The sequence below is a fragment of the Carcharodon carcharias genome, chromosome 5, assembly GCF_017639515.1.
Source record: "Carcharodon carcharias isolate sCarCar2 chromosome 5, sCarCar2.pri, whole genome shotgun sequence".
Taxonomy (NCBI): Eukaryota; Metazoa; Chordata; class Chondrichthyes; order Lamniformes; family Lamnidae; genus Carcharodon; species Carcharodon carcharias.
In genome coordinates, this window is record NC_054471.1 from 40,275,692 (window position 1) to 40,293,626 (window position 17,935).

The 17,935-nt window shown below is 41.8% G+C and overlaps 1 protein-coding gene across 3 annotated transcripts in view; it reads left to right on the forward strand.

Annotated features, from left to right (window-relative positions):
- The first annotated feature begins 4,636 nt into the window (after positions 1 to 4,636).
- The window catches only part of nphp1 (nephronophthisis 1), a 172,054-nt gene continuing 158,755 nt past the window's right edge, over positions 4,637 to 17,935 (forward strand). For all 3 annotated transcript variants that reach the window (XM_041188671.1, XM_041188674.1, XM_041188672.1), the window contains exons 1-4: positions 4,637 to 4,813; positions 6,469 to 6,527; positions 12,185 to 12,245; positions 16,032 to 16,177. In XM_041188671.1, the coding sequence (XP_041044605.1) occupies positions 4,751 to 4,813; positions 6,469 to 6,527; positions 12,185 to 12,245; positions 16,032 to 16,177 (329 nt within the window). In that variant the 5' untranslated portion in view covers positions 4,637 to 4,750. The remainder of the gene's footprint in view (positions 4,814 to 6,468; positions 6,528 to 12,184; positions 12,246 to 16,031; positions 16,178 to 17,935) is intronic.

The following is a 17,935-nucleotide window of genomic DNA, read 5'->3' on the forward strand; positions in this document are numbered from 1 at the left end:
TAGTGTACTGAGATGGACAGAAAACTGGTTGGCAGACAGGAAACAAAGAGTAGGAATAAATAGGTCTTTTTCCAAATGGCAGTCAGTGACTAGTGGGGATCGGTGCTGGGACCCCAGTTGTTCACAATATATATTAATGATTTAGATGAGGGAGCTAAATGTAATATATCCAAATTTGCAGATAATACAAAGCTTGGTGGGAGGATGAGCTGTGAGGAGGATGCAGAGATGCTTCAGGGTGATTTGGACAAGCTGAGTGAGTAGGCAAATGCATGGCAGATGCAATATAATGTGGATAAATATGAGGTTATCCACTTTGGTAGCAAAAACAGGAAGGCAGATTATTATCTGAAATTGAGAGAGGGAAATGTGCAACAAGACCTGGGTGTCCTTGTACACCAGTCGTTGAAGGTAAGCATGCAGGTGCAGCAGGCAGTAAAGAAAGCAAATGGTATGTTGGCCTTCATAGCGAGAGGATTCGAGTACAGGAGCAGGGGTGTCTTGCTGCAATTATACAGCGCCTTGGTGAGACCACACTTGGAATATTGTGTGCAATTTTGATCTCCTTATCTGAGGAAGGACGTTCTTGCTATAGAGGGAGTGCAGTGAAGGTTTACCAGACTGATTCCTGGGATGGCGGGACTGACGTATGAGGAGAGATTGAGTCAGTTAGGATTATATTCACTAGAGTTCAGAAGATTGAGGGGGGATCTCACAGAAACCTATAAAATTCTAGCAGGAAGGATGTTTCCGATGGTGGGGGGAGTCCAGAACCAGGGATCACAGTCTGAGGATACGGGGTAGACCATTTGGGACTGAGATGAGGAGAAATTTCTTCACCCAGAGAGTGGTGAACCTATGGAATTTGCTACCACAGAAAGTAGTTGAGGCCAAAGCATTGTATGTTTTCAAGGAGTTAGATATAGCTCTTGGGGCAAAAGGGATCAAAGGATATGGGGAGATAGCAGGAGCAGGCTATTGAGTTGGATGATCAGCCATGATCATAATGAATGGCGGAGCAGGCTCGAAGGGCTGAATGGTCTACTCCTGCTCCTATTTTCTATGTTTCTATGTCAAATAGGATGCAAGCTTGAAATCATCAAAAGAAGCTAGGTGCTTGACAGGCTAATGAGTAAACATAGATGTTGGCTTAGTTTGTAAGGTGTGAAGGGAAGTTGTATTTTTAGATAAATGAAGAGATTTGGATTTCAAAGGGATCTTAGTTTGTTTGCAACTAGCCGGATAAGCAAGGCTAAGGAATGTGTTAATTTTACCCACAGGTTACTGACAGTATTGGCAACATGATAGTTTTTATGTTATGAGGAAGAAACAGTTTCAAAGACGTATGGAACAATAGAATTTACATATTAAAAAGAGAGAAACATATATAAAGGAGAATGAAAGGCTCTGTGTCAGAAAGGCCATGTAAGATTTAACAGGAGTGTGTGAAATCATCTCAATGAAGCTCCAGAATTTGTGCATAAGTCTGCTATATAACAAAACTGATATTGGGGAAAAACCATTTGGAATTCCACTGTCAGGTGGGTATTGTGTTAATTTTCTGGCTCTATTTTAAATTCAAAATCCATTCAGGACTGTTGCCTTAAAAGGGGTGTAACTGGGAGTCAGATTAATTAGGAATTTTAGTAGTTTTTATAGTAGCAAGTAATTGCAGTCTTATGTACGTGCTTGACATATTTTATTTTGTCAATAAATTAACTTAATTTTCAAAATTTCTAAAGGAGTTGGTGGACTTATTACTTCTGAATTCATCTCATAATAAATACAAATTGCAAAACCATTGTTATAGTGTGATCAAGTTTCCTTTGAGGACTTGGTCCGCCTGGCACACATCATCTGCCACGTCATAACAGGCAGTAATGTAAATAGTTTAAAGCAAAGAACATGTAAATAGATAAAGCGATAGTCTCATATTGTTGCAAAAAGAAGCTGGTTTACTCGGTGGTGGGGACAGGTGTAGAAGAAGGGTTCAATGAATGCATTTGCTAATCTATGGGGCACATGATGTTAATGCATCAGTGATGTCACGCAGTTGTGTGTGAAACATGTTAGAGGGTGGATGGGCAACCCTGAGGGGAGATATGTCTTCCCGGTACCACACTATTGTTACGATCCCCAGCTGAGGTTACCACTGGACAAACCTGATCCCAGGGTGGAACCCAGCTTGATAGATCCTAACTTCTATTTGTTTGTTTAGATAAGTAGAGAGTGGCTACTGAACAGTCACCAAAGTCAGCTGGTGAACTTTTAACAAAAAAAATTATTCAACAAGAAAAGATGAACTATATTACAATACTCCTTCATCCACAACTATAATCTTACAGGTATATACAGATTTGTTACGATAACACAAGTTACAAATGCTATCTTATACTTTAATGTTCACAGTAAATACACAGTCCATGTAAATCTATAGTAACCTATGGTCAGACACACTACACTCTGAAATCAAGTGACAGATACCACCTCAACCAGATGCTATGGAACTCTCCTCAACTCTGCCCCCCCCCACCTCCCACCCCCCAATGCTTCTCACATGGTGAGCCAACCGGTCTCACTGAACTCCGTCTTTCACACGAGGGTTTCCAATCTCCACTCTCCAAGAACTCGCTTTGGAATCTTCTCCCAAACTAACACTTTCTCTCAGATGCCTTCTGCAAGGGTTTATCTCCAGGGTTTTGAACTCTTCTTCCGATGTTCGTCTTCCCTGGGTCACCATATGCATTCAAGCTGTATTCCACATACTCTCTCTCACCAACTCAGCTGTCAATAGTACACCAATGTTTCATATGCCCATAGCAAAGAGTTACAGACATTTAGGCATCTCTTTGGGCTTTCTTGCCTCTTGCAAACTATTTTTGCTTTAAATATACTTTCTGCAGCTTTTGGCATATTAAATTTGAAGCTTACAGCCTTTTTCTCTGCTCCTCACTCTTAACTGCACTTAACAGGATCTTTTCTGGGTCCTTCCTTTGACTAGAAAATCTTCTTTTGGCTTTCTCCTCTTCTACTCCCCTGAATTTTGGGGGTTTTCCTTTGCTTGAGATGGGCTAGCTGTCCCCTTTGCTCCAGTCTCTCCTGGCAGCAAATTTCAAAAAACCAACTGAACCCCATTGCTTCCAAATCAAAGCTGTTGTTTCTCTTCTTGTGTGTGTGTCTCTGGGAGGGACTTGCCTCTCTGGCCCCCTGTTGCTAGGCAATAGTTCAATTCTTCTACCCTTGTTTGTTTGATTTAGCTGCAACAGTCATAAAAAACCTCATTAGAAATGCAAGCACCCTTTTAAAGTGAAACTAAAACTCCATTTGACCTTTCTTAACACACAGGCACAGAAATACAAATCAAACTTAAACTTTAAAGTTAAACTTATTCCTAACACCTATGTTGACCCTTTCCTTCTTTCAGGGTGTCAACCTGACGTATTGGACAAAGGTATATTCTCACAAAAATCTTAATCAATTTGACCTTTTATTTAATACTCAAGTCACTTAAAACATACAAGCTTTTAAGCATACACATTTAATTGATTATTGTTATTAATCCAGGCTTATAGTAAATCACAAGACTCACAGCTTGGGCTTAGATACTATCTGTGCGAGGTGAAGAGGCCAGGCTCCCTCCAATGGGTCGTAATTGTCTCTGAGTACCAAACTCAGGGTCTCTCCTTCATGATGGTTATTCCTGGGTTGTTGCTGCTGAGACTTCAAACCCTCCTATTTTTATATGTTTTCTTCTGGTCTCCAGAACGTTCAAGAAGAATATCCAAGCCCCCATGACTCTGAGGTCATCCTCCAATTCAATGGTCGTTACAAACAGAATGCATCTGCTCTATTGTTGTTCCCTTTATCTGCCCTTAACTTAGCGACCTTTACCTCCAGGGGTTTTGTGTTGAGCATGAGGAGTCTGCTCTGCAGATTAGATCCTCAAACTGCAACCTCAGTCTTTTCCACCATTCTTGGTTCGTCTTCTGGAATGGCCACCTTGCCATCATGTTCTGAGGGCTTTACTTGTTAGCTATCCAGCTATACCTACAAATACCAATATAACTTACATTAATCTATCCCTATTTCTTAACACTATGTATGTAAGTGTAATTTTAAGTTAATATCCTGATACGCCTGTGGCCCTTCCTGGATAGAATTCTGGCCTAGCACCTTCCACAACACTAGCCAGTGGCCTCAAGTGCTGGCAACTGCTATCACAATCTTAGGCATAAGCATTTTGTTTAGGTTTTCAATGAATTGCCATAGCCCACCAGAGCAATCATCAATACCCAAGTTATCCAGTCAGAGCCTGATTTTGGGAATTTTGCAGCAATAAATGCATTAGAAAAGCTCTTCCAAGCAGTGGGTTGTAATTAAAATTGAAAATGCAATGCTAGAGGAGTCAACTACCAGCGAACCTCATCCGTACCAGTTGAAGCAGCTCGCAGAGAGCAGGGCATAGAGCGGCAGCCCAGCTGACCCCCGCCTCCGGGGTCCACGTGCAGAGCGCGCGGGAGGTAGTCGCGTATGGTGGGGGGGGGGGGGGGTTCCCGGGCCCGCGCGTGCGCGCGCGCGGCTGTGACGTCAGGGCGTGGGCGCAGCTGCCATGGCGACGGCCGGAGCAGCGAGGGAGGGGAGCGGCCGTTAAAGAGCGGAGCGGAGCCCCAAGCAGCCGCCCCCACACCCCGCCCCACTTCCATCCTCACAAACCACCCCCCTCCCCACCCCGAACTGTGACCGAGCGGCCATGGCCTTGCGGAAGGGGCCACTGCGGTCGGCGCAGCTGACCATCGACAGCCTGCAGAACCAGGTAGCTGCAACTGAGAGCCGTGATTTACCCCCTTGGATTCCTGCTTAGGTTTTTCCTCCGGTCATCTACGGGTCTGCTGCAGACTGACTGATGGGGGTTGATCGCGGTGATTAGCCAGCCAGTCGGCTGGCCGGCCCACACTCGACAGTAACATGGGACAGACTCGCGGCCAGGATGCTGTAGAAGGCGACCTGGGTTGGCTTTGGGTTTTTATTTTTTTGCTCTAGCAGTATCTATGTTCCAAAGAGCAGCAATGATATAGCGTCTTTAACATAGAAAGATGTCCAGAGGCGAAGAACATCAACATTGGCCCAAAGGAGCTATGTAGAAGGGTAACCAAAGACATGGTAAAATAGGGGCTTTAAAGGAGGCGAGGTAGTAGCAGCAAATTGCTGCATTTATTGTGTACAATAGTGTCGTGCAAGTGGTTTATTTGCAACTGCGCTGTAAATTTGTTGGACTCCACTCTCACCGGGGTAAAGTGGGAATTTGAATTGACAAGTGGTGCTGCCAAAGACTGATCAGTAAACTTGCTCTTCTGCCATTAAAATCCAAACTCGATCAGTAATTCCCTTCAGACAGGAGCGTTCCTGTTAAAATGCCCACATGCCAAGCTATGCTACAATCTGGAATATGCAGAGCATTAAAATAAACAGTAAGATAAAAGCTGTTCTGTTGAAGAGTCATACGGACTCGAAACGTTAACTGTGTTCCTCTCCGCAAGACCTGCTGAGCTTTTCCAGGTATTTTTATTTTTGTATTAACATAAACAGGCAGCTCCCAACTTTGTCAGTTGGTTGGAAAAAAATTCTGTGTAATGTAAGTCATGACAGTTCAACTGTAAATTGCCCATGGACACAAAAAGTTGTGTTCAGCGTAGTGTGTAGTCTGTTCAGTAGAAAAACATTTAGGATGGAGTGTTGCCCACCACCCTTCCCTAATCTGGCCTACATGTAACTCTTAATGTTTCTTAAGTGGCTTAAAGCTCCTCATTGTAAAAGATGGACAATAAATCCAGCATAACATTTTTTCTGTTGGACATGGAGGAATGAGAGATTGAAATGTGCACTTGTTCATTTTACCAAAGCTGTGTGTGATCTAACATGATTTATGCCGCTGAATTGTGCACGTCCAAAGAAATGAAGTGGTTTAATTGAAGATTGAATCATTTGTATTTGTATCGTCTATGGCAAAAAAATCAACACCACCGTTTTCAACTATGTATTTGTAGCACATTGGATTGTGTGCATGCAGGATTCAGCCCTCTTACAATGAGAAAACCATAAAGCCTAATGTTAACCGATCCTTTAGAAGGTACAACCACAGACACTGTCCTCTTGACTCCACTAGTTCCTATGAGGAAAGACAAAAAAAATCTGGCTGTTTTTGGAAATTCTTGGAATATTTAACTTATGCTGATCGCGATTACCTATAATGCCTCACAGAACATTCTTAATCTGTGTTCAAGCCCCAGAGTTTTCATAAAAATGTAGGATTATCGATCAGGCTAAACCATAGAGAATATCCTTGAATTTCATGATTGGTTCAAAGTGCTCCATGGAAAATGTTTGTCATATATGTATTCACTGATCTACAAAACATCACATTGTGACAAAACATACACAAAATGTGTTTTCATTATTTTGTATCTCAAGGTTGATGTCTTGTTAAAGGAAGTTAAACAGCATGATAAAAGAGAGGAAGTTTATGAGAGGTAAGTTGCTTGTTTGATGACTTAGAAGTTTTTATTAATTATGGTACTAACATTTGGCCAGAAGTAACATTTCTTTTACAGCTATAAACAACGGTTATTCACATGTTAGGTGGGGAATGTCACAGTTCCTGTCATATATTGCACTTTTTCTTAACTCACTTCAAGGCTGTAAATTTAAAAACTTTCATTGCCCTGTTCTCTGCTACCTATGTCTTAACTTAAACCAAGTTCTGTATATCCATCACACCTGTGCTTCCTGGCCTACGATGGCTCCCAATTAAGTAACCCAAGAAATTGCAAATTCGTATCCTTGTTTTTAAATCACTTCCTGGCCTCACCCCTTCATTTATCTATTCTCCAGCTCTACTGCCTGATTATCTTCACTCCTCTAATTCTGACCTCTTGAGCGTTCCCAGTTTTAATTACTCCACCATTGTTGGCTGAGCCTTCTAATGCCAAGGCCTTAAGCCCTGAAATTCCCTGCCTAAACCTCTTTCCCCCTCTAAGGCATTCTTTAGTCATCTGCTCTAATACCTGTTTATGTGGCTCAGTGTCACATATTTGTTTGAAAATGTTCCTGGGAAATACCTTGGGACATTTTATTATATTCAAGGAGCTATATAAATCTAAGTTGTTGTAGTTCTGTATCTTCTTCTCCTTCAATATTTATCCATCTCAACCATTCCTCTGGAATTTCCCCTTTTTAACTGATTCGAAAGCTACAGCTGGTAATGCCTGATAATTCAGTTAGTTACAAAACTTTAATCTTTAAACCTTAAACAGAATAGCACATATCAACCTTACGTCCAACACTTATTTACATGACTTAAAGAATGAAAATGGCTTCCCCAAGCTGTTCATGCTACCAGGCCTTGGATTAATAGCAGAGTCCTTCCTAAAAAGATGAATACATTGTGATACATTACATTTTCTTTATGATTTGCTTCCTGCTGGATGTGACACCGTTTTATGCTGATCTGTTTGAACAACTAGATTGTTAAATAAGGATGAGGTTCCAATGCCTTTTCACACTGTTTTTGTACTTTCCAAGTTTGCTTTCCTCTAGTTTTGTTGTAAAAAGAAACCTTTGATGTATGCACATATTGCCTTTAATATCACAGCAATCTGCTCTTGCACGTTTTCATCACAGCAAGGGGATAGTGTACTTCAAAAGCATATGTGTTTTAATCTTAACTATAATTCCATTTCATTTATTTGATAATCTATAATGTGCTTATTTTTACAGTACAATATCTTTGGTCCTGAAATTAATCCTCCAATGTTATTGGAATAGCATCATTAGTGGAAAAGACACTTTTGAGAAAACGGTGTTTAAACCAGTTCTGTCAACTATTCTGTATTAATACAAAAGCTTATTTGTACCTTACTGCCTTGGCATTGTTTCTCAGCCACGTGCTGCCACTTAGTAACATCATCCAAAAACAAGTCAGGTTCCACAGGCATTCCGATGCCTCCTAGCTCTACCTAAGTAACATCTTACTTGACCCTTCCATATTATTTGGTTTTCCATGCTGCTTGCTGTTACGACTGGTCCCTGTGCGAGGTCCCCAAATTTGTTATGATCCCGGATGAGGTTCCCAAATTGTTATGCTCCTAGGTGAGGAGGGATGAACTGAGTTCCCGTTCTTTATTCAACCCCCTAGGTTGGTCGCAACAAGGTTAATTTAAAAAGGATCTTTTCCCAGTCCAAATGTATTTTTGTTTTAAAAGGAGCCAATTTAACCAGGTTGGCTTGAGTCAAAGAAAGAGTGAATTTATTAGTTATGAAGAAAAATAATAAAAACGCAACACACATACATGCAGATTAGAAATGAGAAATTGAGTCCAAAAATAAAAGTTAAAAAGATATACAAATCAGCCCTTTGGCTTGTCCGTGAGGAGCAGATGGTGAAACATTACAGCAGTTAAGTTGGGGTGATTCTGTTAGCGCTGACTTTGGCAGTTGAGTAGTTGGTTTAGACATTCTTGGTTCTGCAGGTTAGCTGAAAGGAGCTGTGCTGTTTCCTTTTTGACTGTGGCTTTGCTGACTTGTGACTTGCTTTCAGCAATCAGAGAGAGTTAGTTTTTTACCTGCAAGCGCAGGGATGCCCAGTTGGTGTTCTTCAGCTGTGACCTTGACAGTGCGTGTACACACACACACGCACACACGCACACGCACGCACACAGAAATAGGGTTGCAGTTGGCTTTTTAAAACCCATTTCCTTGTGCATTCCTGGAAGGGAAAAGCAAAATGTCTTTAGCCCAGATCTGTTTTCTTTTCAAACTCAGTTCATGTTCACAGTCTGCAATATAACTCAACAGGAGGTGATTTCGGCTGAGGTGGTAATCATTTTCCATTATTTCCACAACCACAGGAGATTACTGTTCAGCTTGCCTTGTATCTTTTCCTTTGATGTGCCACATTTTACGTGTGACATTCTGTTCTTTCTCAACTGGTTGGTCAAGTAATCCACTTAGGAATTTTCCAGCTAGTCATTACCTTACAGCCTCAGCCAGCTTTTGCTTATACCACTACTCTCCTCCGTCTGGCTGAACTTGTTCTCACACTGAACAATTTCTCCTTAAACTCCTCTCACTTCCTCCAAATAAAAGGTGTGGGTATGGGTACCCGCACGGGCCCCAGTTATGCCTGTCTCTTTATGGGGTACGTGGAACATTCCTTGTTCTAGTCCTACTCCGGCCCTCTCCCACAAGTCTTTCTCCGGTACATCGATGATTACTTCGATGCTGCTTCATGCTCTCGTCTGGACCTGGAAAAATGTATTAATTTTGCTTCCAATTTCCACCCCTCCATCATTTTCACATGGTCCATCTCTGACACTTCCCTTCCCTTCCTTGACCTCTCTGTCTCAATTTCTGGTGATAGACTGTCCACCAATATCCATTACAAGCCTACCGACTCCCACAGCTACCTCGACTACAGCTCCTCACTTCCCGTTTCCTGTATTCTCTCAGTTCGTTCGCCTCGGTTGCATCAGCTCTGATGATGCCACTTTCAAAAACAGTTCCTCTGACATGTCCTCCTTCTTCCTTAACCGAGAATTTCTACCCACGGTGGTTGACAGGGCCCTCAACTGTGTCCTACCCATCTCCCACACATCTGCCTTCACACCTTCCACTCCCTTCCAGAAACATGTTAGGGTCCCCCTTGTCCTCACATCACCCCACCAGCCTCTGCATTCAAAGGAACATCCTCCGCCATTTCCGCCAACTCCAGCATGATACCAGCACCAAACACATCTTCCCTTCACCCCTCCAGCGGCATTCCACAGGGATAGTTCCCTCCAGGACACCCTGGTCCATTCCTCCATCACCCCCTACACCTCAACCCCCTCCCACAGCACCTTCCCATGCAACCGCAGAAGGTGCAATACCTGCCCCTTCACTTCCCCTCTCCTCACCGTCCAAGGGCCCAAACACTCCTTTCAAGTGAAGCAGCATTTCACTTGCACTTCCCTCAATTTATTCTACTGCATTCGTTGCTCCCAATGCAGTTTCCTCTACATTGGAGAGACCAAATGCAGTCTGGGTGACCGCTTTGCAGAACACCTTTGATCTGTCCGCAAGAATGATCCAGACCTCCCTGTCGCTTGCCATTTCAACACTCCATCCTGCTCTCATGCCCACATGTCTGTCCTTGGCCTGCTGCATTGTTTCAGTGAAGCTCAATGCAAACTGGAGGAACAGCACCTCATCTTATGACTAGGCACTTTTAGATCATGAACTCTCTCCTCCATCCCCACCCTCTTTCCGTTCCCTCCCTTTTTTGCCAATAATTTATATAGATTTTTCTTTTCCCACCTATTTCCCTTATTTTTAAATGTATTCCCGTCCATTGTTTTATCTCTACCTTTTAACCTTTTTCGATTCCTTCACCCCACCCGAACCCCACTAGGGCTATCTGTACCTTGCTTGTCCTGCTTTCTACCCTTAATTAGCACATTCCTTAGATAATATCACCACCTTCAACATCTCTTTGTCCTTTTGTCTGTGACATCTTTTGATTATCTCCACCTATCACTGGCTCTACTTGTCCCACCCCCACCCTCCCTTAAACAAGCTTATATTTCACCTCTCTTCTATTTTTACTTAGTTCTATTGAAGGGTCATTCAGACTCAAAACGTTAACTGTGTTCCTCTCTGCAGATGCTGCCAGACTTGCTGAGTTTTTCCAGTTAAGTGGTCTAGACAGGTTAAGTGAGTGGGCAAAAATGTGGCAGATGGAGTATAATGTGGGGAAAAGTATGCACTTTGGCAGGAAGAATAGAGGAGCTGAATATTATTTAAATGGAGAAAGACTGAAGAAAGCTGTGGTACAGAGGGATTTGGGGGTCCTCGTGCATGAATCCCAAAAAGCTAACATACAAGTTCAGTAGGTAAAAGGTAAGGCAAAGGGAATGGAATATAAAAATAAGGAAGTCTTGCTAAAGCCATACAAGGCACTAGTTAGACCACACCTAGAATACAGCGAACAGTTTTGGTCCCCTTATTTAAGGAAAGATGTACTGGCTTGGAGGCAGTTCAGAGAAGGTTCACTCGATTGATTCCTGTGATGGAGGGATTTTCTTATGAGGAGAGGTTGAGTCGGTTGGGCCTGTACTCATTGGAGTTTAGAAGACTGAGAGGTGACCTCACTGAAACTTATAAGATTCTTAGGAGGCTTGACAGGGTAGATGCTGAGAGGTTGTTTTCCCCTTGTGGGAGAGTCTAGGACCTGAGGGCATAATCTCAGAGTAATGGGGTGCCCACTTAAAACAGAGATGAGGAAGAATTTCTTCTCTCAGAGGGTAGTCAATCTGTGGAATTCTTTACCAAGAGGGCTGTGTTGTTAAGTATATTCAAGCCTGAGATAGACAGATTTTTAATCAGTAGGAGAATCAAAGGGCATGGAGAAAAGGCAGGAAAGTGGAGTTGAGGATTATCACATCAGCCATGATTTAATTGAATGGCGCAGCGGACTCGATGGGCCAAATGGCCTACTTCTGCTCCTACGTCTTATGGTCTATAGAAACCCAAATAGTCCAGTAAAAGTAAATAGTATAAAGTATATTATGGTCTTACACAGAAACCAATTCCAACTACTCTTTTCAGCCAATGGTGTTTTTAAATTGACGATCCCCTGATTCCCCAGAGGAAATAGATTTCTCCGTTAACATTGTAAATAATTTTGATCAAGTAAAACACCTGTTTTATGTCTCATGTTGGCCATCTCTGCTGCAATATTGCAAGTCTGTTATTGTACCTGTAGCTACTCTTTCCTGGTATCTAGGTGAATCTGCGCTGTACGTTCTTGATTAACCTTTCACTGTGACTGGACTTCTCACATGTACCAATGTCAAAGTCAAATAAGTAGCAATTGGATATAAAAATTATGGAATTTCATTATTATAATGAACTACAAATTTTCGTGTAACTTTTGCTTAAATTAATCCTCAGATTATAGCTACCATTAGAATATATACTTTCAGCTTATAGCATTTTTGGGTGAAAAAGCAGCAATTTAAAGCATGCTATCGCACAGTTTAATAGTGCATCAAAATGTGTTTGAGGTTCTTAGTTTTATCGTTTGAATATTGCTGCTCATGATCTTTCTTTATACTATTTACTTTTACTGGACTGTTTGGGGTTTCTATAGATGTATCCAGCTAAAGAAATTAGCGGATGAAAACCTGGTGACTCTACGCAAGTTGAAGAAAGTAAGTTTAAAATTTAATAAGCTTGTTACCTGTATCTCTTTAGTGATTGTCTTGTAGCATTTCAGTTTTGCATCTTCCAGTTCCTCAGCCTGTATAATGATATTAATATCTGTCCTGTATATAGCTTGTTTGTAAAGAAATAAGGAAGTCTTTATGGTTACCTATTATGTGTGCACTTGGTGAGAATGTCAAAGATCTAGAAACCTCAATAGAATTCTATAGCTTGCAGCCAGATTATTAGGCTCTGGACCCCAAGATTACAAAAAGTGGTCCTTGATCAATCCAAGTATATCCCACATATCTTTTAATGCTCATGTCACAAAGCAAGATCACATAATACAGGAAATGTCATTCAATTATTTTATGCTCACTTGGCAGGGAAAAGCCGTCCACTCTAAATGAGATTATCTTTAAAGGAGAGGCTGTTAAAGGGGCCATCCCCTTACTCAGGAATAAAAGTGTACATCAGCCTGCGGCTGACATATATATTGATGCACTTAACACATATTTCCTTCCTTCCAGCAGAGAGGCATCAGCTTTAGCAACCTGCACTGCAATTCACAATGTATGGGACGGGCATTGTCATCCCCTTGTGTCACTTTTGTGTGTCCTACATTCATATACTAGGGCCTGAATTTTCGTAAAGGTGGAGATGTATGAAGGGCCATGGGGGATGGATTGGAGGACTGTCGCTGATCTTACCTCATCTTGAGTCCTTCCCTTCATGGCCTTCATCCTCATTGACCCCCAACCCCAAAAATCCTGCTTATACCACCTTCTTAAAATCCTCAAACAGGATGGCCTTGATTGACTCATTGTTTCAATCTGTTCCTGTCCCACTAAACTGATTTCTTCCTATCTTGGCAATATTTTTTCTTCCCTTGTCCAGTCTCTTTCCTACATTCATGACTCTTTGAATGCTCTCCATCACTCCAACTGGCCCTAACTGCCTCCTTTTCACTATGAATGACACCTCCATCCCCTCCAGGATGACCTGAGAGCTCTTTGCTTCTTCCTGGAACATAGTGCCAACCGACCTCAATCCACCACTATCCTCCTCTGTCTGGTTGAATGTGTTCTGACATTGAACAGCTTTTTCATTTCTTCCAAATAAACGAGTTGCTATGAATACCTGCCTGGATCCTAGCTAGCTTGCCTCTTTTTGTGGGATATGTGGAACATTCTTTGTTCCAGTCCCACTTGGGTTCTCTCCCTCACCTCCTTTTTCTGGTATGCTGATGACTATGTCAGTGTTGTTTTCTGCTCTTGCCTTGAAATTTAATTGACATTGCTTCCAATTTTCACCCCTCCCTTGCCTTCACATGGTCTATCTCCGACTCTTCCCTTTCTTGATTCCTCTTACTGATTTGGGGATAGACTCTCAATCAATATTCATTTTCAACCCACTGACTCCCACAGCTATCTTGACTGAACTTCCTCAGACCCTGCTTCTTCTAAAGACACTATTTGTTCCTCCAGTCTCTGATGCTGTCGCATCTGTTTTGACGATGGAACCTTCCATACCAGCACTTCCAATATGTCTTACTTTTTTCCTCAATGGAAGATTCTCCTGATTGTGGTTGATGGGGCCCTCAATTGTGTCCATTCCATTTCCTACACATGTGCTGTTGGCCATTGCTATCCCCACCCAAAACCATGATGATGTTCCCCTTGTCCTCATCCCCCATTCCAGTAGCCTTTGTGTCCAACAGATCATCCTCCGCCCTTTCTGTCACTTCCTGCATGATGTCATCACCAAACATGCCTTTCCCCTCCCCTTTCAGATTCCAAAGGAACCATTCCTTCTGTGATACCCTGGTCCCATTCCTTAGTTACCCCTACTACCTCCTCTCTTTCCTACACCACCTTTCCATGCAAGCGCCGGAGATGCAACATCTCCCTTTTTACCACCACCTCACCATCAAAGGTCACACTGCTTCTTTTACATGAAATGGCGATTTATTTGTATTTCTTTCCCTGATCATCCTGGACTGAGAGCCCTTCTCTCCTTCTTCCAGCCCCGTCTTCCAGCAGCTTGTGTCATTTCTGCTCATTTTCCCAATCATGCTGAAGCCCAAGGGAGATGCATATTATAGTACCCATGTCTTGGGCCAGTGGGGTGGTACAGAATCCTGGAAGACAGAACAGAGTCCTTCAGCACGTGTCACACCACTCCCTATAGACTTCAAGAGCTTTAAAAAACTCTAGAACGCATACAAGGAGGCAATGGCAAACCACTGCAGCACTTTGCCGAGCATAATCAAGAACCAGTCCAATGAAAATCTATGGTCACCAATACCCTCTTAGGGCATGGTACCTGAAGGAGGAAGAGGAGAAAGCAGTCAACACTTCTACAATCATAGAAAGGGCCAGTAGAAATCATAGAAAGGGCCAGTAGAAACCTGAAAGTACTTGATGATCCCTTTAAATAGTGTCGGTGGGGTGCCATTCTGCTGCTGAACACTGGTTGTGCAAGGTTACAAGATGACATTGGCTGGAGAGTTGATCTCCAAAATGGAAGCACTGGTGATAAATCAATGTTACATGCCAGTTGATGTCACACTTTGCTTACTCTGCATGCTTCAGGCGAACATTCCTTGCATGCAGCCAATGCCCTCACCGAACTGGTATTTGGCACAATTTGCTTCAGAAGTGTGGAGTCAAAGCAACATTCATAACTCTGCAAAATGAGGGCTAACAAGCCAAATGCAAGGCATTTATTTCTAAATGTACTTTTCTCACCTTCCTCTTACTTGGGTCTTCCTGTACAGTTCCCAAGTATCATTTAAGACTTCTTTATAACTTTTTGCACATTTATTCCTTTTCCCGTTCTTTAAGGAGCATCAATCCCCTATTATTGCTACTCAATATTATTTATTTGTATAAATAATCCAGGGGAGTTAGGTTAAATCAGTTACTTTTTAGAAAGTATGAAAATAACTTAATCAGAATGGGCACTGTGTAAGCTCAGTGAGTGAGATTTACATTTGTAGGGCAATGCAACAACCAATTTGTGGACAATAAGGTCATGCAACAGCAACTAAATAAATAACTAGCTAACCTGTGTTAGTGATATTGTTTGAGGGTTAGATATTAGCTAGGACACCAGAGTAGTAGCATGTCATGTTCTATGCCCACCTAAGATCTTGAGGGAGCTTGATAGGGTGGATACTAGGAAAATGTTTCCTCTTGTGGGGAGACTAAAACTAGGGGACGTAGTTCAAAAATAAGAGGTCTCCCTTTTAAGATACAGATGAGGAGGAATTTTTTCTCTGAGGGTCATTAGTCTGTGGAATTCTCTTCCCCAGAAAGTAGTGAAGGCTGGATCTTTAAACTTATTCAAGGCTGAGTTAGATAGATTTTTGATGGATAAAGGAGTCCAGGATTATGGGGAGCAAACAAGAAAGTGGACCTGAGACCTCAACCAGATCAGCCATGATTTTATTGAATGGCGGAGTAGGCTCAAAGAGCCAAATGGCCTACTCCTGCCTATAAGTCCTATATTCTTATGTTCCACCCGAGAGGGCAGATAGGACTTCAGTTTAACATCTGAAAAATGACACCTCTTGACAGTGCAGTGTTCCCTCATTACTGCCCTGAAGTGCCAGCCTATGTTATGTGCTTAAGTCTCTGGAGTACGACTTGAACTCAATCTTCTGACTCAAAAGTGCTACCATGGAACAGAAGTTGATACTTAGCTTATAAAGTAAAGAAAAAGCTACAGTTAAGTTAATCATTTTTTAAGATGATCTGATGTGTTCTCACAAAACATGTATCTTTTCTCAGACAAATGAACTTAGTCTTGTAAGTAATTATGATCAACGGAAGCGAACTGAAGAGAGGCGACTGACAGCCATGTCAGAACTACTTTGGGAGCTTGCTCGGAGACTAGATAAAGAATGTACCAAACAGAAAATGGATGATACTGACAAGTAAGATAAAGATACTATTGAATAGATGTGATTACGGAGACATGGTTGTGGGGTGACCAAGGCTGGGAACTGAATATCCAAGGGTACTCAATATCTAGGATGGACAGGCAAAATGGAAAAGGAGGTGGCGTGGCATTGTTAGTTAAGGATGAAATCAGAGCAATAGTGAGAGAGGATATTGGCTCAGAAAATTTTGATGTACATAGCTCTGGGTGGAGCTAAGAAGCAACAAGGGTCAAAAAACATTAGTGGCAGTTGTCTGTAGGCCTCCAAACAGTAGCGATAAGGTAAGGGACAGCATTAAGCAGGCAATTAAATGTAACAAGGGTGATACAGTAATCATAGTTGACTTTAATCTGCATGTAGACTGGGAAAACCAAATTAGTAATAATACTGTGGCGGCTGAATTCCTGGAGTGTGTATAAGTTGGTTTTTCAGACCAGTATGTCGAGGAACTGACTAGGGAACAGGCGATCCTAGATTTGGTACTGTGCATTGAGAAGGGTTTAATTAATAATCTGGTTGTGTGGGATCCTTTCGGGAAAAGTGACCACAACGTGATAGAATTCTTTATTTAGGATGGAAAGTGAAGTAACCCAATCTGAAACTGGGGTCCTAAATCTTAACAAAGGAAACTACAAAGGTATGAGGCATTAGTTTGCTAAGATAGATTGGGGAACTTCATTAAAAGGCATGCCGTTGAATAGGCAATGGCTAATATTTAAGGAATGAATGCATGCATTGCAACAGTTATACATTCTTTTCTGGTGCAAAAACAACAGGAAAAGTGGTCCAACCATAACTAACAAAAGAAATTAAAAGTAGTATTAGATCCAAAGAGGAGTCATAAAATGTTGCTAGAAAAAGTAGCAAGCTTGAGGATTGGGGGCAGTTTAGAATTCAGCAAAGGAGGACCTAGAGATTGATTAAGAGGGGAAAAATGGCGTATGAGAGTAAACTTTCAAGGAACATAAAAGTGGACTGTAAAAGCTTCTATAAGCATGTAAAAAGAAAAAGATTAGTGAAGACAAATGTAGGTCCCTTACAGTTTCAAACAGGAGAATTTATAATAGAGAACAAGGAAATGGCAGAACAATTAAGCAACTGCTTTAGTTCTGTCTTCACAGAAGAAGACACAAATGACTTCTCAGAAATGCTAGGGAACCAAGGGCCTAGTGAGAAAGAGTAATTGAAGGAAATTAGTATTACTAAAACAATGGTGCTGGAGAAATTAATGGGGCTGAAAGCCAATAAATCCCCCTGGCCCGATAATCTACATCCCAAGGTACTAAAGGAGGTGACCATAGAAATAGTGGATGCATTGGTTGTCATGTTCCAAAATTCTGTAGGTTCTGGAACAGTCCTGCCAGATTAGAGGGTGGCAAATGTTTAAAAAAGGATGGAGGCAGAAAACAGCAAATTACAGACCAGTGAGCCTAACATCAGTAGCAGGGAAAATGCTAGAGTTTATTATAAAGGATGTGTTAACAGGACACTTAGAAAATATCAACGGGATTAGACAAAGTCAACATGGATTTATGAAAGGGAAATCACATTTGACAAACCTACTGGAGCTTTTTGAGGATGTAACTAGCAGAATAGCTAAGGGAGAACCAGTGGATGTGGTGTATTTGGATTTTCAGAGAGCTTTTGATGAAGTCCCACAAAAGAGGTTAGTGTGGAAAATTAAAGCAAATAGGATTGGAGGTCATATATTGGCATGGATTGAGAATTGGTTAACAGACAGGAAGCAGAAAG